This window comes from Phyllopteryx taeniolatus, chromosome 14 (assembly GCF_024500385.1).
Source record: "Phyllopteryx taeniolatus isolate TA_2022b chromosome 14, UOR_Ptae_1.2, whole genome shotgun sequence".
In the NCBI taxonomy this organism is placed as follows: domain Eukaryota; kingdom Metazoa; phylum Chordata; class Actinopteri; order Syngnathiformes; family Syngnathidae; genus Phyllopteryx; species Phyllopteryx taeniolatus.
The window spans coordinates 22621180-22646648 of record NC_084515.1 but is presented as its reverse complement, the minus strand read 5'-3'; the positions used below and the strand labels follow the sequence as shown (position 1 = coordinate 22646648).

At 41.5% G+C, this 25469-nt stretch overlaps 1 protein-coding gene across 1 annotated transcript in view; it reads left to right on the top strand.

The window, feature by feature from the left end:
• Window positions 1-18214: 18214 nt before the first annotated feature.
• The window catches only part of zswim5 (zinc finger, SWIM-type containing 5), a 62978-nt gene continuing 55723 nt past the window's right edge, over window positions 18215-25469 (top strand). The window contains exon 1 of the mRNA XM_061796719.1: window positions 18215-18796. Coding sequence (XP_061652703.1) covers window positions 18271-18796 — 526 coding nt within the window. The 5' untranslated portion in view covers window positions 18215-18270. The remainder of the gene's footprint in view (window positions 18797-25469) is intronic.

The window sequence follows — 25469 nt, the reverse complement described above, 5'->3', positions numbered from 1 at the left end:
ATTCATTGTTGAAGAAAAATTTTGTTTTGTCAGGATACAGTGAGGTTGCCACTCTCCCCTTGGGACATACAGTATGTCTTCACATACAGAAAGAGAAAATGAAGGTCAACAAAGGACATACAGTTTAGGAATTTAGGATATTATTTGCTTTAATCACAATCTGATATGGATCTCATCAAATGATAAAAATATTCTTAGAAATCAGTGATGTACTCAATAATCTTACATGGCCTTGGGACATTTAGTGCAAGAAAATAGGTAAAAATAAGTTTTGTGTTTTGATTTTTTTTAAAATCATTTTTAATCAGCATTGGAATTATTTGCATGAAATCACTTCATCGTCATACAACAACAAATGAGTTATGTCTTATTTTTTTGTCAGATATTATTTGGTGCACTGCTTGGTACCTTCGTCATATCCAATAATATAGTAATAATGTTTCATAATCCTGAGAAAGAAGCTAATTGCTAAAACAGAAATACAATTCAGAATTTGGTAAAAGTACTGTTTTTGCAACATTTAACCGAACTTAACAGAACCGTCCTTGAGGTTCTTGTTTCTGGCTGGTTCACTGGACTCGGTTAGCAGGCTTGGCTATATCGTATTGCACTTGTTTTCAGTGTGGGCTCTTCTGGTGCTTTGTTTCTTGTCTTGTTGCCTAGTACCTTTGGTCAAGTATTTGGTTTCTCGCATGACTGGCTCTGCGTTTGCCCAGAATACGCGTGTGGCCTCACTGACCCGCTATCACTCCCTTCTCCTGCTTGTGACTGATGCTTTCCTGATCTCCTTTCTCGTGCTGACCGTTTGGATGATATGAGTGACACGGGCTCGTATTCTTCGGTCTAGTTTTTTTTTTGTGTGTGATTGTATTACAACTTGTTTATATGAAGGATTTTCTTAAACCTACATTATTGTGTGAAACTCTGGATATTTTTTTTTCTTGGTTGTTTTTTCAATACGTTATCCTTATCATGTCATTGTTTACAATTTTTTTCATTTTGTTTTGTTGATTATCAAAAGGGGGGATTTGTTATGGCAAAATGACTAAATTAAAGCTAAATTATTTCTTAGTCCTTTCCATCATACTGTCTCAGTGACTGTAGCAACCTCCCTTTTCTCTCAAGGACAAGATGAGATAACTGTGAATAGGTCTTTCTATGCCCCATTCCCGGAGTAATGCACTCCGCCGCCATGCAAGACCCAATGGTGGTAAAAAAATGGTGCGTCCGGGCTCTCGTTTAGAGATAGGGTGAGAAGCTCAGTCATCTGGGGGGGCTCAGAGTCAAGTTGCTGCAACCGGTACAAAGGGTGCCAAAAAGTGGAACAGCACAGTTCTGATTCTAGTGTCATTATAGCCATTATAGTGCTACACAGTGTACAGATATGGTGGCTGGGCATCTGATTAGGATGCCTCCTGGGCGCCTCCCTGGTGAGGTGTTCCGGGCATGTCCTACCAGGAGGAGACCCGGGGACGAACCAGGACACGCTGGAGAGACTATGTCTCCCGGCTGGCCTGGGGACACCTCGGGATCCCCCCGGAAGAACTGAATGAAGTGGCTGGGGAGAGGGAAGTCTAGGTTTCCTGCTAAAGCTACTGCCCCCGCGACCTGACCTCGGATAAGCGGAAAAAGACAAATGGATGAATGGATGGATGGATGGATGTGTAATATTTTCACGATGTTGCTATGTTGAGGCTACAGTTAAAGCTCATGAAACTTCTGAGCATAGACATTGACCATGAGTGTTACAATCACCTTGATAACTCAACAATAAAAACATAAATCAAGGGACTGGGTGGACAAGAAGACTCTATGAATGCCTGTAGGATAACCCTGAGGGTTGAAAACTTGAGATAAAAGGGCATCCATTACTTGAACGGTGACGCAAAACCTGCAGTTGGATTGTCCATATGTGCTGCATATTAAGACCATGTTGAACGCTACTAACTATATCGAATATTCTATCTGATCTCAGCACATCCATCCATTATGTGCACATTATAGAATGAGTCGTTATATTCATTCACTGAATAATCTGCAAATTTAATTAAGTACTTGAACACCCCCTGTGAGGATGCGACTGAAGCCATTGCATGGCTTTCTTGTCAACCAGCAAGCTGGCCGGTCATCTATTCATCCATCCTTAGAAGCTGACTCCTTTTGCCCTTTAGCCCAGGACAGGGCCTCTCTCTGGGGGACAGTTGCTGGCTTTGTTCTCACATTATGCCTCACATTCCCCAGACTTGCCCTGGTTCCTTCGCATGCCTGCTCTGTGGGCAAGCGGGCCAGCATGTATCAATCCAGACAGCCAGTCCCACATCCATCGCGCCATTCATTCAAAGAGCGGCTTACTTCTTGTACAACCCCAGCCTACAACAAGGCCTCTCTCTGGGGGACAGTAGTCAACATTGTCCCCACTCTTCATGCCTCACATTCTCTAGACCTGCTCTGGGTACTCCCCCCTTATAAGTTACTGAGGAGGAACAGAGGCCTGTCTACATCGCTTTTGATTGTGTCATTTTCATGGACTACACCAAGGAACTTTATTTTTCTGAAAATGTTTATTACCTCGTGAGAAATCTTTAGTCGACAGTCCTTCCTCTTCTATTTTTGCAGCTCTTCGGACAAACGACAATCTGGTTTCACCTCTCATTCCCTTATACCACACATATTTCCAGACTACATTAACACCAAATGGGACAGTTCAGTTTGGTTTTGGAAGGGTATATCGTGACTGCCTTGTTTTTGTTTTTTGTAAACACGTTGTTGTGCCATCAGTCACATTAATAGCACGTCGAAACAGCTCAACAGAAAGTAACCCTGCAATGAATTAAACACAAAAGAGGTATTAGACATGGCACAGTGCTGTGTTGGCATGATCTCTAAACAATAAATACAAACAAATAAATCCATTCGCCATCATAATTTACCATATTTTTAAAGGTGTTTTTGGTTTCCTTCCTATTCTATTCGTACATTCAATAGTAACTGAAGTGACAAAGTACTGTTGACAAATCAAACCTCCACCAAACACAAGCATACCATGCGCAACTACTGCAACCGGTACAAAGGGTGTCAAAAAGTGGAACAGCACAGTTCTGATTCTAGTGTCATTATAGCCATTATAGTGCTACACAGTGTACAGTGGATTTTAAATATATTTATAACATCGGTTTTCACCATTTCAGGTCAAATACCAGCAGATTCAAAATTAGCTATTCAAATTATCTGAGCGTGGTCCTGAATCAGTGCCACTCACCAGCATCAGCCGTTTTAGTTACTTGCTCAACACAAAATACAAAAAGGTGATCATGCGGCAGAGGCTGTCTGTACCGACAGCACAGTGCTATTCAGTGGCTAGAAGGGTGGGGGCGTAGGCCATAATTAAAGATGGCGGCCTTGCCATTACACAATAGCTCTGCACAGAGAGGGCTTTTATTGCATGTATTTTTATCAAAAGGAGAGTGGGCAGTCAACCCTCTGAGCATTTAATTGGTTTAACAGCTGGAAAGGAGCAGTGGGGAGGGGTATCCAATGGAGGAAGGGAAACAAAGACATGGAAATGTGAGTCATTGGGATTTTAAATTTGTCATCTGATGTTGACCTGACTGACTTTAAATTAAGTAGAAATTAATCATTTGCAGTGCTGTCACCTCCTATCAACACGCTGGGGTCATGCATTCTTCTTGTGCGTTGCGGTTGCCTGAGCCAAAACGTGACAGGCGTGGGTTTTTTTGGCAGGTCGCATTTAGCCTGTGGCATCATGAATGTTATTATTATTTTGGAAAATATGGTGACATTAAGACGAGACAGGAGACACATTTATTTGTTCCAGTAATTCTAAAAATGTACTCCACCTCCCACATAAAAAGGTTTTTTAATGTTAGTGTGTAACATGTTTGTGTGCTTGCATGAACGTCAACACTGACAAGTGGCTTCGTCTGGCCACTGCGAATAAATGAAAACTGGAGCAAGGCCTTGGGGCAAGATGAGGTCATGATGTTCCTCTGGAGGTTACAGCTAATGGAGATCCACTGTTGGGTTGATGGGCAGGCACTTGGGGGCAGGGTTATGATTAAAAATGTAATCCATTGCACAATGTACATGTTGGAAAATATGTGTCTGCCATACAGTTAACGGTTTTAATTATATCAACACTTATTTGTGTGCGTGTGTGTGTGATATCATTCAAATCATTCAGACATATTTTAGTTGATAACTAACTCGTCTCTTGGAGTAAGAAACTTATTACAGACAGGCTACAGAATTAACACTGCAATCTAAATATGTTTTATTATTATTATTATTTTTATTATTATTATTAAATCACTTCAACCTTTTCAGGTCTGTGTAAATGTTAACACAGACCTGAAAAGGTTTCAGCACGCCGGTGCTGACCCAAGCCCTTTTGAAACAGACGTTTGTCTGTGGTTCACTTCACACTGATATTTTTTATCATTGGACTGCATATAGTCACTGTAAAAAGTATTTACTGTCAAATATTTGGGTTTAAAAATTAAATTTTTAAAAAATGTATATTTACAATAAATAATGTATCTTTGTTCCTCTATTTATGCCAGCGAGGAATAGTGACAGACAGAACAAATGAATGGTCTTCTATTAGATGGCAGGAAGTAAATACAGTAATTAATGTATCCACTTTTTGTGACAATTTTGTTTGCTGGTGTGCTGTGAGATTTTTCAATTGTAAAATATGTTCCTTGGCTCCATAAAGGTTGGAAATCACTGCTCCAGTCAGATCGTGTATTCTAATCAGTCAGGTCAAACGAACATTACAACATGACAGAAATAATGGGTGCTAACTTACTGTAATTAAATGACTTTATTTTTAATTAAATTACTTCACCCACACCGAAACTTTAGAGCATGATTCGACAGAACGGCGGCGTGTTTACGTCCAACCGTTCGTGGTAGCAGTAGCTTGCTAGGCTATATAACATTTTATTGCCTGCTTGTGAGCCGTATCGTATTAAAAGTACGTGATCATACCTGAAGCAAGGCTTGAAGGAACACCCTCTCCTGTCCTGAGCACCGGTGACCACTAACACACGTTTTCCCCCATTTTGTCCTTATAATACCATTGGCTCGCTCCACTCTTGTTGTCGTCGCCACGGTAACGAGTGTATCCGGTCGCAATTGAGTTGACAAGATAAAGCCCAATGATCGTAAAAAATGGGATATGGAATACAAGCTTTTATTGCAGTAGTCTGACAGTGCAATCATGAAAGAGCAAATTTGTCTTGTAGTCTGATCCGGGCATTATGTCACGTATGGGGAGTAGCTGGATCCAAGAGCAGGCGGGGGCAGATGAAAAATGATGAACAGTTTATTGAGGAAAGGTAATGGCGGTGGTCCTAGGCAAGGCACTTTGTTTCGTGTCATGAGCTGTGCCCTGCAGTTCTTTTGTTGGAGTTCGGGTGGCGCTTTGTGCCCCTCTCGCCCTCTCTCTCTCTCCCTCCCTCTCTCTCTTCCCAGTAATCAGCATCACCTGTCATCAGTCAGCCTTCATCACCACCTGCATAAAAGCCTGTCAGATCCAAGACTCCACTGCCAGAGTATTAACGTTCTCCTGTGGTACAATGGCTCTCAATCCTACACGTAAACGACGCCAATCCTCGCCATCTTCTGACCTCCATGTTTTTCCTTGTCCTCTGTGCTCCTTCCGTGTTCCCCTCCGAGTGACTTCTTCCTTCACGCTGCCAAGCCTTACGCCTGTTCACACCACTGCCTGCCTTGACAACCCACCAGTACGTCTCAAGGATCATCTCCATACCCTCTTTCAATAAACCATTCATGACAAAACTCTCAGCCTCCGCCTGCTTCTGGGTCCAGTCAAAATCGAATCGTGACATTTAGTTTTTTTTTTTTTTTTTTTTACAGCTTTCCGCCACAGAGACTGATGAGCTTATTTCACACTTGATTTCATTTTAATACCAAGAACAATAGCAAGAGAAATAATGCATAAAAATACAAATAATCCATCCGGATCAGCAAACATTCATACAGACATGGATCTTATCATAAAAAATAAAGATTCATAGAATAATATGGGGGTGGCATGGTGGCCGACTGGTTAGCACATCTGCCTCACAGTTTTCTCCGGGTACTCCGGTTTGCCATAGGTGTGAATGTGTGTGCAAATGGTTGTTCGTGTATGTGCCCTGGGATTGGCTGGCGAACAGTGCAGGGTGTACCCCGCCTCTCGCCCAAAGTCAGCTGGGATAAGTTCCAGCACGACCGGTCTGGAATATGGATGGATGGATGGATGATAATAATATGGTTATGCACATTCCCCCCCACCCCTCCCACCCAGTACGATAAAAATGTCGAAACACTTTTAGATGGTGTAGGGTGTGGGGAACTACAAAATTGATATATTATAAGGTTGAATGCCAAAAAAGGCAATGGCAATATTGCATTACATTAGTGTTTGGATGCTATACTCGGTGGTTTGTCTCACTAAAGTACACATGATAATTGAATTGCTATTATTGAATGGCCAAAAACTCACTGACAAAACTTACTTACTTACCGTGGTACGCCCCTCAACTCTTACAAAAAACTTAACCAGAAACATTCACTATACAGTGACTCTGATAAACCCCATATAAAGTTCAGTTCAGTCACAGCATGGCAAAAACAGATGCAGTGGAATCTACTCGACGTTGCATTGTAAATTGCATTCTTCTTTTATTTGTTACTTGTTATTTGTTTGTAAAAACAGATACAGTGGAATGTTTGCAAAGAAAATTGCATTCTTTCATTGGTTACTGTATGACGCATGCTGCAAAGAGGCATGTGTTTGTGGTATGCTGCTTCCCAATAAGTTCAATTTCCACTTCCATGGTCATCATCACGCTTTTCCTCGTAGCCATCACTGCCTACACACTTTGGGAGTTCATCTCGCAAGTGCACACAAAGCTCTCCTGCGCCACATGCGGACTTCCCATTTGACATCATGCATGATGATGGTTAGGGCTTTTGAGGCATAGAAAAATGTCACTTAGTTCCCAAATTGTGCGCTGAATTCAGTGTTAATTGATTCTGCTGAATAAAACATCATCAAAAATACCACAATGCAATTACTGTAATTACATATTAAGGGGTAAGACATCAAGTATGCACAGCTGTTTTTTTCCTCAGTATTATTAACCTTTTGACTTTGTTTGCATATTCATGCATGCATGATGTTTTTTGTTGTTGTTGTTATTATTATTGTATACACGAATACCTATTGTACGGGTTCATGTACGGTCACATTTAGACCTCAAGAAATTGCACATGTGGTCATTCATACAGCATGTTGTGGTAAATGAATGTGTGAGGATGTTGAGTGGTGGGGGAGCATACAGTTCCACGCTTCAATGGAGCCAGATATCTGGAACCTTTAGATCACCCCTCTCCTCCCTTCTGTGAAGCACACGTGCTCGCACCCATTCTACAGTCAAGGACTGTGTAATGACGAGTTGTATTAACTGGATATTAAGGGGAGGGCATTGGGTGTGGATGATGGAGTGCAATGGTGAGATGGAGAGGAGGTTACTAAGGGTAAAATGATGGCTCAGGGCAATGAAGGTGGAAGTAGTTGCTGAGATGATGACGAGAGTGCAGCCATTTGATGAGAGAGTTTAAAGGTGGATTTTCTGCATCTGCAATGGCTGTGGAATATGTTTTTCTTACCGACAAGTTTCATCCATCTGCTTAACTTTGACAGCTGCTGACCACATAGACACTAATTTTGCTCCACTCTCACTTAATCGTGTCTCTGATCCATCCATTTCAATGCTCATTTTGAGAATGTCGATTTGTTTTTCTTGGATGATGGTGGGATGCTTGTACAACACCAAAAAAACAACATGGCATCTGCACTTACAGGGATACCATCCATCCATCCATTTTCAACACCGCTTATCCTTGTTAGGGTCGCAGCGCGCTGGACCCTATCCCGGCTGACATCGGGCGAAAGGCGGCCTACACCCTGAACTGGTCGCCAGTCAGTCGCAGGCCACTACAGGGATACCAAGAAAGAGTATTTTCTCTCATACTAGCAAACGCACCAAGTACCAAGGGTCCAACGAGGACTCACAGAAGCATCCAATGCGTGCAATTTCACTGCTTGTCAGATTCCATTTGCCACATGGCCAAACAGTGAAAATGCATTTCATGCCTCTGATTAGTTAATTACTTTCTCGGTATACGTGTTCATTTGTCTGGCATTACAAACCCCATTATATGACGTGATGGAGTGAGATTGAGCAGACCTGCAGACATTGTGGCAAAAAGTTGTTATGCACGTTCTGTTATGTCGTTATCCACAAGGATGTGACATTCACCTGTTTTCTTACACATATTTAAGTGTGTCATGATCAGAGGTGGTTAGAGTAGTACTTTAGAATAATATGACTCAAGTAAAAGTAAAAAGTACTCCTCGAAATAATTACTTGAGTAACAAATTAAGGTAAATTCAGCTCCAAGAAATGGTCTTATACTACTTAAGACCCCCTTATATTTTTCTGTCAGAATACTTTGTGTGCAGGCATGTGACTTTCTTGATTGCTTGACTGATGAACTTGAGTCAAACATCACTGTGGTAATCACGGTCGATTGGAGCAGTGAAGTTGAAAACGAAAGTCGAAAAATAGATCACGCACGCAATTATTGACAAATGAAAGTAGCGTACGGCATGTAGATTATTGTAATGGAGTAAAATTACAGTTTCTTCTTAACATAAACACTCGAGTAAAAGTAAAACGTAAGCTTCATCAAAACTACTCTGACAAGTACAATGTTTCCAAAATGTTACTTGAGTAAATGTAACTGAGTAAATGTAACGCATTCCTACCCAGCTCTGTTCATGGTTAAGCATTGCATTTTCTGTGATTCTACAGTTGTTACAGTATAGGATTTAAATTACCGTTGTCATTATAATGATGTACTGTCTATTGATGACTGAGAGATCATTTTGTTTTGTTGTTATCTGATTGACAAGACAAATGCTTTAATAGTTTCCCACCACTAAATTCTCTCAGTCCCTCAACGCACTGTAACGTGGAAACTAGAGAGCAAGGAACAAGGCAAAAATTTAAATAATAAAATATTAAAAAAAAAAAACAATAACATAAATAAAATATTAAGAATAGATGCAAGTTAAGTCATGTGAGGTTTGCACACACACACACAAGTGAGCAATATAACGCACACAACCCACTGGGTTGCTGGGTTTAAGACCAGTCCACATTGAAATTACCAAGAACCTTTAGTTCCAGGTACATTAGTTCCTGGAACAAAAAGTTCCTGTGGCCCATTGATGTCACACACCAGCCGAGGTCACCGGAACATTTAGTATGTAAATCAGGTGATAAGCAGGTTACTGCACTACACCTACAGTATGACATTGGTGGCATCGAAAAAAAGATGAGATGGCTTAGCACACACCCATATTATGTTGCTGACTTTGACATACTGTACAGTGTGTTCCATTCTGAGACCTACGCTCGCAACATACAGTACTGGTCTTTTGGTGACTCCGAGAGCTAAAAAGAAGTTGGCAGGTTCTAGAGCAGGGGTGGCCAACTAGTCAGAGACTAAGAGCCACTTTTTTTTCTGTGTTACTGCAAAGAGCCACATACACGGGTACACATGAACATCATCTTTTAATCATGTATGCACGCATACACAGACCTCTGCTCAGCCAGATCTAATGAAAATAACCACACCAACATGATAATATCAGTAATTTTCAACAGTTAACATTGTGTGCACTGTCTCACACACACAAACTCTCAGTTCAAGCAAGTCCACAAACAATAATAGAATAATTTTCAATAACATCTTTCTCTTACTATGCTGCTTAGTGAGACTTCTGGCATTCCTTATCTTGAACAATCCTCTTCAAATATGGCTTGTATTCTGTTGTTGCCACTCTAAGCAATTCTTTCAAATGAGTGTCAGTCAGAACAGATCGATGCTTTGATTTCACATGTTTCAGGGTAGAAAATACAGACTCGCAGACGTACGTTGACCCAAACATGGACAGTATCTTAAGCGCAGCTCGTTTGATGTTGGGGTATTTTTCAATTGGCACACTTTTCCAGAACTCAACGGTCCCTTCCCTTAAAACAGCTTTCAGTTGATCCTCCTCACAAAGGTCGATCATCTCCAACTCAGCCGCAGCCTCATCTGTGACGAGCGGGGCTTTCAAACAGTCTGGCTTCCAAGCCAGCTGATATGATGCAAGCGTTACGGTCTCCGAGTGTTTTGTAAATTTTTTGCAAAACTGCACCTGCTTTTCTGCCTTGCTTTTCAAAGCGACCAACTTGTTCTTGCGAAGTTCAGTCCCTTTTGGAAATTCCTGTTCGATGTTAGGGTGGAGTGAGCTGAAGTGACGCTGAAGATTTGAAGCTTTGAAATGCGCTAATGCTACGTGACATATAAGGCAGATCGGCTTGCCATTACGTTTAACAAAAAAATATAAACTCTCCCACTCTGGCAAAAACGTCCTGTGTTCTTCTTCATATTTTCGTTTGGCTGTGCTTTTTTTCCCTGCCATTTCAAGAGGTAACTTGACGGAAATTGTTTACAACACAAATGATGTCACACCAAAGATTCTCTCGTCGCTCGTTTGACGTCACTCAAACAGGCTTACATGGTCAGTGTGCCATCAAGCTGTAGGGGGAGTGAATGACAGCGCCAGCCAAGCATTTTTGACGCATGTCATGTGACAGCTCCTGAAGAGCCGCATGAAACTAGTTAAAGAGCCGCATGAGGCTCGCGAGCCGCGGGTTGGCCAGGCCAGTTCTAGAGCATTCTCTATTAAGGCTCCAGTATTATGGAATTCCCTACCCGCCGGAATTAGAGCGCCTACCACTGTAGCAATATTTGAATCTAGATTGAAGACTTATTTTTACACTCTCGCATTTCGGTAAACTACCCGTAGTAAGCATATTGTTGATCTTTGTGAACTACTGTTTATATACAGTCCCTTGAAAAAGTATTTGCCTCTTAATTTCTTTCTTTTTTCCCCCCATAGTTTCCCCACTTAAATGTATAGGATCATCAAAGAAATGTAAAAATCAGACAAAGATAACCCAAGTAAAGATAAAATGCAGTTTTCAAATGTAATTTATTAAGGGGGGAAAAAACTTCAAGGCTTCATGGCCTTGTTTGGAAAAAGTAATTGCCACCCTTGTTAAATGATGAATTATCTGTGACTGATCACATTTTTTGGAAAAGCATTTTTGCCCCCTGAAAAAGCATGCCAATCATCTGGAAAGATACAAAACTCTCTATTCGTATTTTAATATTGGGTTGAAAAATGTCAATTTACTTTTTACTTAAGTACATTTATAACTGTGTACTTTTGTACCTTTACTTATGTAAGGGAGTAGCTTCAGTACTTTTATTAGAGTTGTTTTTTGCACAAGTATCAGTACGATTACTTAAGTACTATTGACATCTCTGGTGGTGTGCAAACTCCTTTTTTTGCATGATTTGCACAAAACCACGCTTATGAAGGCTTTTTTCTTTTTTTTTTTAAATGAAATTTGCCTCCCATCAGTCCTTGCAACGATGTTTCATCCAATTCCTCCATTTTGGTAGCCGAGCTCTGACGTGTGCATCACTGTAATCAGTGTACCAGGAAATTGTGCACAGACAAAAGTTCAGCATTGTTTGGAACACAAAATGCGATTAAAATGTGTTAATTTTTTGACGAATTAATTTGTTTGTAATTAATGCAGCCCGATGGTGGGCATAAGCCAGTGCAAACTACAGGCCACTCCCAAGCCTGGATAAATGCAGAGGGTATGCGTCAGGAAGGGCATCCGGCTTAAAACTTTGCCAAACAAATATGAGCGTTCTCCCAAAGAATTCCATACCAGATGGGTTGGTTTCCATGATGATTAGGAGAAATGTTGATATATTGTGTGTCCAGGAGAGCAGGTGGAAAGGCACGAAGACAAGAAGTTTAGGGGCAGGCTTCAAATTATTTCACCATAGTGTAGATGGGAAGAGAAATGGAGTAGGCGTTATTTTAAAGGAAGAGTTAGCTAAGATATCTTGGAGGTGAAAAGAGTGTCGGCTCGAGTGATGAGGCTGAAAATTGAAATTGGGGGTGTTATGCATAATGTAATTAGTGGCTATGCCCCACAGGTAGGATGTGACCTAGAGATGAAAGAGAATGGAATGAGCTCGACGGAGTAGTTCTGAGCATCCCAGACAGAGAGCGAGTCGTGATTGGTGCAGATTGTAATGGACATGGTGGTGAAGGAAACAGGGGGATGAAGAAGTGATGGTTAAGTACGGCATCCAGGAAAGGAACTTAGAGGGTCAGATGGTGCTACACTTTGTAATCAGGATGGAAATGGCTGAAGCGAACACTTTCTTCCAGAAGAGGCAGGAACATAGGGTGACCTACAATAGCGGGGGTTGAAGCACGCAGGTGGATTACAACTTGTGCAGACAATGTAATCTGAAGGAGGTTACTGACTGTAAGGTAGTACTAGGGGAGAGTGTGGCTAGGTGGTGTGTAAGATGACTCTGGTGGTGGGGAGGAAGATTAAGAAGACAAAGGCAGACCAGAGAACCATGTGGTAGAAGCTGAAAAAGGAAGAGTGTTATTCGGCTTTTCGAGAAAGGGTGAGACAGGCTCTTGGTGGAAGGGAGGAGCTTCCAGAAGACTGGACCACTACAGCCAAGATGATCAGAAAGAAAGGCAGAATAGTACTTGCCAGTAGTGTGCTGGATAGATGGAACGAATACTCTGAGGAGTTGATGAATGAGGAAAATGAGAGAGAAGGAAGAGTAGAAGAGGCAAGTATGGTGGACCAGGAAGTGGCAATGATTAGTAAGGGGGAAGTTAGAAAGGCATTAAAGAGGATGAAAAATGGAAAGGCAGTTGGTCCTAATGATATACCTGTGGAGGGATGGAAGCATCTAGGAGAGGTGGCTGTGGAGTTTTTGACCAGGTTGTTTAACAGAAGTCTAGCAGGTGAGAAGATGCCTGAGGAATGGAGGAAAAGTGTACTGGTGCCCATTTTTAAGAACAAGGGTGATGTGCAGAGCTGTGGGAACTATAGAGGAATAAAGTTGATGAGCCACACAATTAAGTTATGGTAAAGAGTTGTGGAAGTTAGACTCAGGGGAGAAGTGAGTATTTGCGAGCAACAGTATGGTTTCATGCCTAGAAAGAGTACCACAGATGCATTATTTGCCTTGAGGATGTTGATGGAAAAGTACAGAGAAGGTCAGAAGGAGCTACATTGTGTCTTTGTAGAGCTAGAGAAAGCCTATGACAGAGTACCCAGAGAGGAACGGTGGTACTGCATGCGGAAGTCCGGAGTGGCAGAGAAGTATGTTAGAATAATACAGGAAATGTAGGAAGGCAGCAGAACAGTGGTGAGGTGTGCTGTAGGTGTGACAGAGGGATTTAAGGTGGAGGTGGGACTGCATCAGGAATCAGCCCTGAGCCCCTTCCTGTTTGCAGTGGTGATGGATAGGCTGACAGATGAGGTTAGACTGGAATCCCCGTGGACCATGATGTTTTCAGAGGACATTGTGATCTGTTGTGAAAGCAGTGAGCAGGTAGAGGAACAGTTAGAAAGGTGGAGCCATGTACTGGAAAGGAGAGGAATGAAGATTAGCCAAAGTAAGACAGAATAGATGTGCATGAATGAGAGAGGTGGAGGGGGAAGAGTGAGGCTATAGGGAGAAGAGATGCTGAGGGTGGAGGACTTTAAATACTTGAGGTCAATGAGCCAGAGCAATGGTGAGTGTGGTAAGGAGGTGCAGAAACAGGTCCAAGCAGGTTGGAACGAGTTGAAGAAGGTGTCAGGTTTGTTACAGTATGTGACACAAGAGTCTCTACTAGGATGAAGGGCAAAATTTATAAAACAGTCGTGAGGCCAGCCATGATGGACGGATTAGAGACACTGGCACTGAAGAGACAACAGGAAGTAGAGCTCGAGGTGACGGAAATGAAGATGTCGAGGTTCTCTCTCCGAGTGACCAGGTTGAATAGGATTAGAAATGAGCTCTTCAGAGGGACAGCCAAGGTTAGATGTTTTGGAGACAAAGTTAGAGAGAGCAGACTTCGATGGTGTGGACACCCCCAGAGGAGAGAGAGTGAGTATATTGGAAGAAGGATGATGTGGATGGAGCTGCGTGGCAAGAGAGCTAGAGGAAGACCAAAGAGAAGGGTGATAGATGTCGTGAGGGAAGACATGAGGGCAGTTGGTGGAAGAGAGGAGGATGCAGGAGATGGGCTTACATGGAAAAGGATGACACTCTGTGGCGACCCCTGATGGAACAAGCCGAAAGGAAAAGAAGAAGAAGAAGAATTTGTTTTTAATTAATTAATCCATTTAGCGATTAATGGGTTATAGTCCCACCCTCATTAAAAATAGTTCAAAAGCTTTTCACTTGTGATAGATTTGCAAGTTGGTGGAAGTCACAACGCTGCTTCACAACAGTGATGTTTTTAATGTTATATCAGGACTAGAAAGCTACATATCAATGCTCTATATCTGACATTGTCTATTAAACTAAAATGTGTTTATAGTGGTTTATATTGAAATGGTCCTTTTTTTGCATATCATACTACAAACCGGATGATGTTGAACCAGCCTTTAAAAGAAAAAAGGGGGGAAAAAAAGTATTTATCTTCCTCACCTAAATTATAAAATGGTCCCTGGCACCTGACTAATGACATATCTGTATTGGCAATCTGGAAACACAACATATAAAAAAAGACATGTGTTCATGTCAAAAGAAATGTGGCTGACTACGTATGTGCCAGTGCTGTGTGCTCTTCACAAAGGGGTATCTCGATGCAAGCCCTCCCTGCACAGCGTGATGTGATGGCAGGCATTACACACTATTTGCTCCCCCTTTTTTTTCTTTCATGTCAGCACTGCAACATCGAGTGAGGAAAAAGAGAAAGGGGTGTAAGTATAATGTTGCAAGAAAGAAAGACGAGGGAGTGACTGCAAAAGTAAGACAGAGTGATTCCCTATTGACTTAATGAGAGAGAAGATGCATCATTATATAATTGTAAAAATCCCAGAAAGATAGGGTGTAATGGGGCTTTCTCTCCCCCACGTTTTGGTAATTTATCCCCCTCTTGTTCCATCTTTCTATCAGTCTTTTACACCCAGTTACACATCAATCTTTTTCCAATTACCTCCTCTGTCTATCCACAAATCCATCATAATCATTTCCATGGTAACGGATTGCTTCCTCCATTGGCTTTGGCCTATTGTTCAATTTAATTGCATGCCAAAAAGCAGCCTTTTAAAGACGGCAAAGTAATGCACAGAGGGAGACTGATCTGGATTGTGTCTTGGTCGTTTGATGTCCCTCCTGTGTTTTTAGTTGTGTCAATGTCAGAAGAGCGACTCAACCATGACGCCAATGGAGCCGATATTTTATTAGCGATTATGCATAGACTGGTTTTATCCTGAGCGAATGAAATATTTCCAACCTAAAAAGCATTACTGTAAAAAATAATAGTTACATGACTGAAGCGGTGTAGTGTGGGACAGCCCCTGCACGAAATTTTTAACAGCACATTTCAACAATAGAAAAGTGCTAGTAACTACTTTAAAAAAAAAAAAAAACTCAATTTTAGCTTTGCAACAGTTGCCTTGGCAGCATTTCTAGCTCATTTTTTGGGGTGCTCAAGTTCATTTATTAACTTCTACCACTCAATACCAACCCACTATTATCATTACTATTCCACATTTTGCTGCATTTAATTGTAACTAACTGTTAATGTTAGGTAGGAGTTAGCCAGTTAGCCATTTCTAATGAGAAAATGTTTCAGGTGGTAACAGACAGCACCACTGTACTCTGTTTGAATTGGAATGAGAGAAGCTCGTTTTTGTGTCATGTGCATGTGTTCATATCAAAGACAAGGCGCTACTGTCAATCTAACTGACTGGACGCTAATTAAAACGACAACTCTTATTAGTATAGAGAGAGAGGGAGTAGCAAAGAAAGGATTTTATATATTAGTATTCAAAGAATTCACAAAAAAATTAAATTTCTGTGAATGTGTATCACATGTTGTGCATAGTATTTCATTTAAAAGTGGAACAAAACAAAAAAAGTCCACTGTCTATTTTTTGGGTATTTTTAGGACTCACTATAGGAGGCTGGTTTACTCCAGAAAAAAAAATGCGTACTGGTAATGTGTATGTAGTGGTGCTGCTGTATCAAAATGAGTTGACTTCCCGAGGATTTAGTAGGTTACAATATGTTTGTTTTATAAATCCAATCCATTTATCTTTTGCTGTGGATCAACATTTTAAAATTTATCAAATTTGTAGTTACAGACGAGGCTCCAGCACGCCCGCGACCCTAGTGAGGAGAAGCGGCTCCGAAAATGGTTACAGACGTTCCTAAAAAGTGAACATTTTAAACGTTAAAAGAAAGTACGTTAGGCACGGTGATCGAATGGTTAGAGCGTCTGCCTCACAGTTCTGAGGGCCGAGGTTCAAATCCCAGCCCTGCCTGTGTGGAGTTTGGTATTACCACTTAAAAAATATTCAAGTGATCAAACATTCTTCTGTCCTGCTCAGCTGTTGGGAAGATGACTAAAGAGGAAGTAAGGCATTGTCACTGTGGCTTGGAAGGAAAATAACAAAGTAAGATAGATCGCTGACACAATAGTTCATTTCCCCACAGTGTTTCCAGTAAAAATGTATGTCATGGCCACTGATCACGTTCTGGATTATGCAATGGCCAAAGAGGTCCCATAACCTTGTAATTATAACCCAAAACCAGATTTTCTCAATTTATTCTAATTGCCTCAATTAATCTCTAATTCTATTGTAAGTATTGTTAGTTGTTTCAAATTGTTTACAACTGGGCACGGCAGTATAAGAATAGCCAATAAGAGGGTGTAGTGATAGGAGGCGTGAGCGAATAGTTTAAACGTTTAAAAGAAGGAATTGGACAGCTCTCTACTTCAAATCAAGGGTAGCGATATATAATGTTGTGTGTGTCTGATACACGGAAAGCTGCATAACTGAGCTTGAAAAACCACTGCTTACTTCACGTCACCATTCTCACCGAATCGTCAGGTGAATTGATCAGCTCTCTTATATTTTTAATTGATTGTACATTAAAAAAAATGCAACATCAAACCGGTAACATTTCGAGTAACGCTTGCACGCTTTGCAAAATTAAGAATATATCAGAAAATATCGACTCCCAGTAAAAGCTACAGCTTTGTGGAGCTACGTAAAAACTAAGCAATGGCTAAGAATCCATACAAGCAGAGGCAAAAAAAAAATAATAATGCAAATTTCACACACAAAAAAAGATCTTAGCTTTGAGTTCCACTATAGTTTTTGCACAAATGTTCATTCAATATTAAATAAAAAGTTTAAATGTGATGTAGGCTTAGGATTTAACATTGCCTTTTTGGTATCTTAAAGTGAGATTGTCAGTCTGCAACCATCCCTTCTTGGCACTGCAGCTTTATATACGAAACACTGGTACATATTTCAGAATAAAAAAAAATTCTGACACAAAAACAATTCAAGAGATTATGCTCTGTGACGTCATTTAAAATGGTGACTCAGTTTTAGTCAGTCTTGTATGCAGTCTCCAAATCCTCTGTCCCTGGGAAATTCCCTAAAAGTGCTTCAAATTAATGTGTATTTGCTGACCTCAAGTAATTGATATGTATGGCACACAGAATGGTGTGACTTGAATTAGCAAAACAGTAACTTTTGTTATTCGTGGGAGAATTTGGGTTCTTTCTTTCTATCTCTTTTCATCTGAAATGCACATTTAAAGAGCGCGACCGCAAACGTGACAAAGTAGTTAGTTTGAATAAAATAAAAATAACACTTCTCACCATTGTCTTACTTATTTTGGCCCCTCCGCCGCTTCAAGTCACGTAAAGCTATGGCACAAAGTGACCAAAACGCGAAATAGACAAGTTTGACTTTAAAATAAAATAAGTAAATGGTGATTTGTTTTCTATATTTAAAATGGCATGCATATGAAAATGTTCACCATTTTGATGTAAAACTGTCATCATTTATGGAAGGTAATTTGCGGTTAATATTGATTAGATTGACATTTTTATTTTATTTTAAATTTTACTCTGAAAGGGACAGCAGGACGTTTTGCGTGCACTCCGGTGAATCAGTGCGCGTGCTTTTGCGCGTGTGCGGTCGGCTTCCGGCTGCAACTCAGCGTCCGCACGCTGTCGGTGTCGTCAGTGTAGATTTGCTCGCTATGGCGGAAGGACGAAGAGAGCAGCCGCCCCATCCTCCCCTGTGCCTACCACCGGCCAGTAAGCGACCCTGCCTGCGCCCAGCTCCCCGGGGTCCCGGTCCCGGCCCCGGGCCCGGACACGGCTTAACCAACTTCCGACATCGTTCCCCGGAGCCCCTCCTGGACTGTGCCGCGAAGGCAGTAGCGGAAAAGTGGGCCTTCGAAAGAGTAGAGGAGCGTTTTGAACGGATACCAGAACCCGTTCAGCGTCGTATCGTCTACTGGTCTTTCCCCCGCAACGAGAAGGAGATATGCATGTACTCTTCGTTTCAGTGCCGTGTAGCCGAAGATGGTCCGTCGACGGCTAGCGGCGGGGCAGGGGGTGCTGGGTCCGGACCTACAAGTGCGGCTGGTGGCGGAGGAACGGCCACTGGTACGGCGGCGACAGTAGGAACGACCGGCGCCGTGGGAACGGGAGATGCACTGCCTTTCCGCCGTGGGATCAGGTTGCTCGAGACCGGCTGTGTGGAAAACGTTTTACAAGTCGGTAAGTGGAAATATTTTTCGTCCACGAACGCTCAACTTTTGGGCTCAGCGGACCTGCCGAGCGTCTCCGCAGAATCTTTACAGGACACGCTTGATTTAACTTCATCACGGTTCTCATTGAAAGTAATCAGCTCTTGTTTTTGGATTGTTGTTTTTTCCCCCCTCTTCTTTCTTTCTTACAAACACGAGCGAGGCAGTGTGTCGCTTACAAATGTATTTGACTTCGCTAAGCTTTCAGGTCGACTTTTTTTTTTTTTTTTTTTTTTGACAAAAGTATGTGCTCGCGTCCACGCGAGAGTGGAGATAAGGTTGCTTTGCTAACACACCCGAGCAGCTGCCGATTAAAAATTAAAGGGCTTCCTGTTGTGGCTTCGCTTTAAACTGACCTTCTCTATTTGTGGCGTTTGGACTCGCGCTAAATGTAAGACGTCCAATGTTTGGGTCCAGTTAAAAACACTCAAAAAAGCATTCAAGACGAGCGTCATTTTCCCCTTTTCGACGACCGGGGCTGACCGCAGCCTTTGACCCGCAGACAAGTAGCGGCTGACAGGCACCGATACAAAAGGACTCACCGGGGCATTATGTTCGTTTGCGTCAGTTCCCAATTGCAAAAGTATTTTCCGCCCCCCCCCCCCCCCCCCCCCCCCAAAAAAAAAAAAAAACTAGCCGTTGGTTGAGGGTGGTTTAGCTAAAGAACAAAGGCTATTATTGGGTCTATTCTTATGATTAATCCGATGTTAATCCGGAAAAAGATATCCCCCCCCCCCCCAACTCGGTTCTGTTTACTCGCCGCTGCCGGTCGGAGCGGACAAAGAGACCCGGACGTTGGTGGCGTTGTCCGAGTACACTTCCACGTCAATAGTTTTGTGTCACGTAGCAATCCGTTCTTTGCGTGCTTTTGCCCAGTCGCTTGCCACACAAAAGGCTAACAGTTGAAATGATCGATAAGCGTCTCGCATTTCCACAGCACTGCAGAGGATGTTTTTAAACAAAGGGCCATTCTGCAAAGCTCCTTCTCCGCCGCCATCCTCATTAGTCCTTAGAGCCACAACATGAGCTTGGAGATGAAGAAAATGGATGAGATTGAAAGTGATGAATATGGGCAAAAAAAATAAAAATCAGCCTATTGGTGTTATTGGGCTATTTTTTCTTCTTTGGCCATATGGCGTGGGGTTTCGTGTTGCCTCAAGGTATCAGGGGAAGCTGCAAACTGTGGCTGCTTTCAGAATGCTGTATCGTGTTGCATCTTTTTTAAATGACCATTGATTCCACTCCATTACTATCGGAAATGTGAGACTTGTGAATATGAAAAGTGAGATTTACTTTTAGCATTGTTTAGTGCCATCTGGCTTGATGCGTTTTTGCAAGCTTGCATGATGGGATCCTAAAGCGGCACTTTCATTAAAGTGTTAATGTCAGGATAATTCTAGATGGTTGATGATTGCCTGTAATTGGGCACCGTATGCAAAGGATGTTGGCAAGCGGGCTTTGACTAGCGAGAAGGGACACTTCCAGTTATCATAAACACTGCCATGCGCATAAAGTCTGCACAGCATGCTGCTCTGTGCATGTAGTGTAGTAATACATAACATGGCTAGCAACTGTTGTGTATAGAACTTTATTATTTTTTTCCTCAAATAAGTTACATCCCATCAAGTGTCAACTGACATTTTAATGAAATAAAAACTAAGTCTATCCAGTATCTGAAAGCAAACACTTCCAGCCTTACCCGTCTCTCCACACATTGTATCTCATCTCCCCCAAGGTCAGTCACAGCAGGTCAACACACGGTTTTGCCTCCCTGTTAATAAAAGAGAGGCCAGTTAAATAGTTGTGACGTCAAGATAAGATTTGGCCTGCTCTTCAGTGTCGTGGGAGCCAGTTGCTACACCATGTTTACTGCCTAACATTTTTTTTTTTTTTTTTTTTTAAACTTCTGGACTTAAATAATGACATTTGGTCAGGCTACCATGCACAGTAAACCTATTAAGCACACGGTTACACTCCTGGATTTTGTAACTGTTTTTCACTTGGCTCTTACTGCATTATTCGCTGGGCGGCATTACTCTCAATTCTTGACAGAGCAGCATGGTTAACACAACAAGTGTTGAAGATGCATGTTTGAAAATCTGCCCTTATTTTAGGGATTTGCAGTAAGGGAATCAGTAAGTGTTGGAGCCACATTTAAAAGACAAAAAAACTTTAGCAATCCCTACACAGTAGGGCTGCACCATATTGGAAAAAATTACATTACCATTTTTTTGTAACCCTACAATATGCAGTATATTGCGATGTTAAACACCCTACATACTTTTGACATTTTTTTTTCTTTTTCCCCTCTGTATTTTTTTGACTGTTTATAATAGCATCAGTATTTTTTTTAAACTATGCTCAACAGAGCTCAGAAGTATACTGAGATATTTGTGTGGTCTACCATTATTTAAATGCACTGTAGTATTGAGCAGGTAAGACTCCAGGCAGATATGAAGTTAAAATCAGTAGCACCTAAAGCACATTCCTAATACTATTTAGTTTGAGTGCATTAGTTTAGAGTAAAAAAAAACAAAAAACAAAAAACTGCTGTATGCACCTTTTGCCTGGATTACTCTACAACATTTTAGCCCCTTGATTGGCCCCGATTTGCTATCATGGCTGATTTCCCGGACATATTTAGTCAGGAACGACAAAACTCCTTGTAGTGTGACATAATCCACCACCAGCGATTTGTCCCTCTGATTAAGTTGAATGAAGTCTATCATATTTTTTTCTTTCGCTTGCCACGCAAAAGGCTAAAGGTGTGACATATGAACGAGAACTCTCCGACATATCAACTGACGTCGGCCAAGAGGGTTGTGTATTGAAACGGCGCATATCCCGCCTTGCTCACCATTGTCAACATGTATTTGCGCGCACAAAGCAATGTTTACCGAAACTTTAGAGCATAAATCGACAGAACGCTGACAGCATGTTTACGTAGAAACGTTAGTGCTAGCACTAACTAGCGAGTTATTTTGCCTGCTCGCGAGCCGTATTAAAAGTATGCGAACATTACCTCAAGCTCTCCTTGAAGAATGGATAGTCCCAAACGTCCTCCGAAGCATTCGAGGATGACACCACACCTAGGCTGCTCCGTGTGTTTTTGAAGGGTTATAATTTACCGTAACATCAGTGCTAATCTCATTAGCATGTCTAGCTTTTCTTATCATTGAATGCTAGCACTTAGGTTAGCGGACATTCGTTGTTTAACTGTTTGTTTTATGTGTCAGTTTGACAGTGAACTACAGCTGGGAGTGACAATCAGCTTGAAGCAAGAACAGTTTGGAAAATGTTTTGCAATCTTAAAGTATTCACAGTAAGATTGTGATTGGTGGAATGATGCGTGCAGTGCATGTTGGCTACCAGAGTTCTTATGCCCCCTACATCGCCAGGACCTTTGCGATGTAACTATCGCACATGCGCACATCGTGATGACGATCAAACAATATATTCTGCTGCCAGCCATACTATACAGTCCTTTATCAGAGTGTTTAGACTGGTCTTCAGTGTTTTCTTTTTCCAAACTGGGATGCTAGGTAGAAGTTTTCCACCTGACACTCCCTTTTGATACCCCGTTGCATTGAACGCAAACGCTGCTATCCAACAAGTATTGTATATGTTAGTGGTGTTGATTTTGTCACACATCTGAATTGCGGAATGCCAGCTTAGTTTATGAAAGCATGCACAGTTGTGTTTATACCCTGTTTTGCTGTGTTCTGTATAATATCCAGATGTCTTAACTCTGCAAAATTGTTTGCGTAATCTCTGTGGAGAAGAAGATTAAGATCCTGAAAAGAACTATCAAAAAATACATTGGGAGAGTACGATTACCACTTATCTTCTTTTGTAATACTAAAACAAACCATGGGTGTGTGAGCAACCCAATTTCCTGTGATAGAAAAACGAGAAACACAAGTTATGTTTTCACTCCCTTTAAATCACCTATTGTCGTTTTAAACACTTGACGGTATTCGATGATAATTTGAGTATTGTGACACTGCTTGTTTACGTATTTGGATAATGTTTTTTTTAAAAAAACTAAAAGAGCCTGAAATAGTATTGGAAAAGACAGTCCTTGTGGCACTTAGTGGTAAACAGATCATATTTCAACACACTTATATATCACTCGCCCGAAACCTCCCATGTCGAAATTTGGTAAATGTTATTTATTTTTACATATTATTGACCAATCTAAAGTGTTGACAATGGCTTTCTCTCTTCGGCGATGATCTGTGGGTCAACAAACACGCCGCTTTTTGGGTTTCCATAAAAGTGATGGTTTTGGAGGTACAGGGATCCTGCCCGACGCCAGACATATCCAATTTAAAGAATGTAGCGACAAATAAGTACCTTTGGTTTTGTACACTACCGCACACACTTAATAAACATGCTTTGCAAGTAAGGTCCTTTGTCTGTCTTGGTTTAACGGTAACACTGTCTGATTGGAGGGACGTGAGCTCATCAACAACTTATCAGCCCATGTGTAATAATCTACTCCTAGCTCCAAGTCATAATTAGAATAATCAACGCTAAGTGTGCTTGTGTATTTACCCCTTCCCCCAACCCACCACGTATGACCAGAAGCTACTTGCCAGTGCCTTATAAAGTCCTCAGAGAGCAGGAGGAAGGGATAAAAGGAGAGGGAAGCGCAAGGGGGGGTTCCTCAGTTTTGAGTCAAGCTTCAGGATTATTGGGTCATGCTTTGTTACCCAGCTGTAGAAAAATCCCTTGTTCACAGAAAGGGGGGTAGGAAGGATCTGTGTGTGTCCCTTCTATGTCTCTGTCTGTAGAATGTTACATAAAGCTGTAATGGGTCCCCAATGCCCTTTGACGCAACGGTGGCTCTGACAAACCGAGGCAGCAGAGTTGAACAGGATTAAACTGTATGTGACAGTAAGTGAGTTCTTCCTCGTGCTTTTAAAAGGCTCTAATTATTGTCCCTTCACACTGCCTGGTAGTAAATATTTACATTTACTATGTAGAGCAATATGCATTTTTTAAAAACTATTTCCTTTTTAAAAAGTTGTAAAAGATTTCAAAATTACCGATCCAGCCACGCAACTTCACCTGTCCATCAGTTTGTTTACGCACAGACACACGCAGTGGTATGACAGGGTGGACCTTAATAAACTGCCTACACCATTGACACGGGGAATGGAATAAGAAAAAGCCGTATGTGTGTTAGTTTCTTAATAATGTCAGCATGCAACATTATACTGTGTTAGGTTCTTTTTTTGATGAGTTAATTCCTTCATGCATAGCTGTCATAGCTATTTTCATCGCACACTAAACACAAGGCTTTACACGATCATGATTTTTGGAGCCGATCAACGAGTTTAAAAACACGATAACCGATCCGATCACAAGATGGAGGAATGTATCTATTTGAATGACTGTTGTGGTGATGATATGTCCCTACTAAACACCCTACAGTGAAAACTCAAGCCTGATTGGGGGTGGATGGATCCAATTTATTCCGTGGCACACCAAACTGAACTGTACTGTTTGATGGAAAGATGGTTTAAGAATGGACTGGTCAACATTTTCTGAGGTCATTTTGTAACATTTCTCTTTGGTTGCACAAGAGCATTGCAATAAAAGGACCAAGGAAAATGCTAAGCTCATTCTCGCATGCATCATCTGTTTTTGTTGCTCAATTCTTAGCAGTAGATCTGCTGAGTTGTTGTCTTTTTTGCCTCTTTTTCCTCAAAGCCGCCTAGTGCATGCCTCTTACCAGGCAGACCAGCACTTGACACTTGAGTTTTAAACATCCAGAAACGGTTATGCTTTACTAGTTTTGGAAAATGTTTTGTCCCACAATGGAGCAAGAGAGAGGAGGTTCTGAAAGTGTGCTAGATCACCTTAAAAATGATGTTTCAGAGTTGTTTTTACAGGTTTTCACACTTTGTTTTACTCGTTTAATTGGCTGAATGAACAGTAGCTGCTTCAAGTAGCACAATACAGATTCTTTTTTTCCAGTTGTAACAATAACAATTCATTTATAAGCAGCATATTTACAGTAAAACCCTTGACCATTAATGTACGTGGTGGCACGGTGTGGACTGGTGAGCACATCTGAGTCACAGTCCTTTGGAGCTGGATTATGTCCGGCCTCACTTGTGTGGAGTTTGCATGATCTCCCCGTGCCTGCGTTGGTTTTCTCCGGGTCGTCCGGTTTCCCAAAAACATGCGTGGTAGGTTGATTGAAGATTCTGCGTTGCCCATAGGTGTGAATGTGAATGCAAATGGTTGTTTGTCTATGTGTGCCCTACAATTGGCTGGTGACCAGTTCAGGGTGTGCCCCACCTCTCGCCCAGAATCAGCTGAGATAGGCGCCAGCACGCCTGCGACCCTAGTGAGGATAAGCGGTATGGAAAATGGATGGATGGGCATACTGTATGTGACCATTACATATGTGTCAATCATTAAATACAGAAAGTAGTTGCAGACTGTGAACAGTTGAGTAATGCCAATGTTACCCTTATTTAAAGCAATAGTATTTGTTATTCATCTATTCATTTGCTTCCATTTTTTTCACTGACAAATGGTGACACCTCTGTAGTTGTTTACATTTTAAACCTTTGAACGCCAGTGCATGTGCTATTTCATTTGTGTAGTAAACGTAAACACGGTGATAT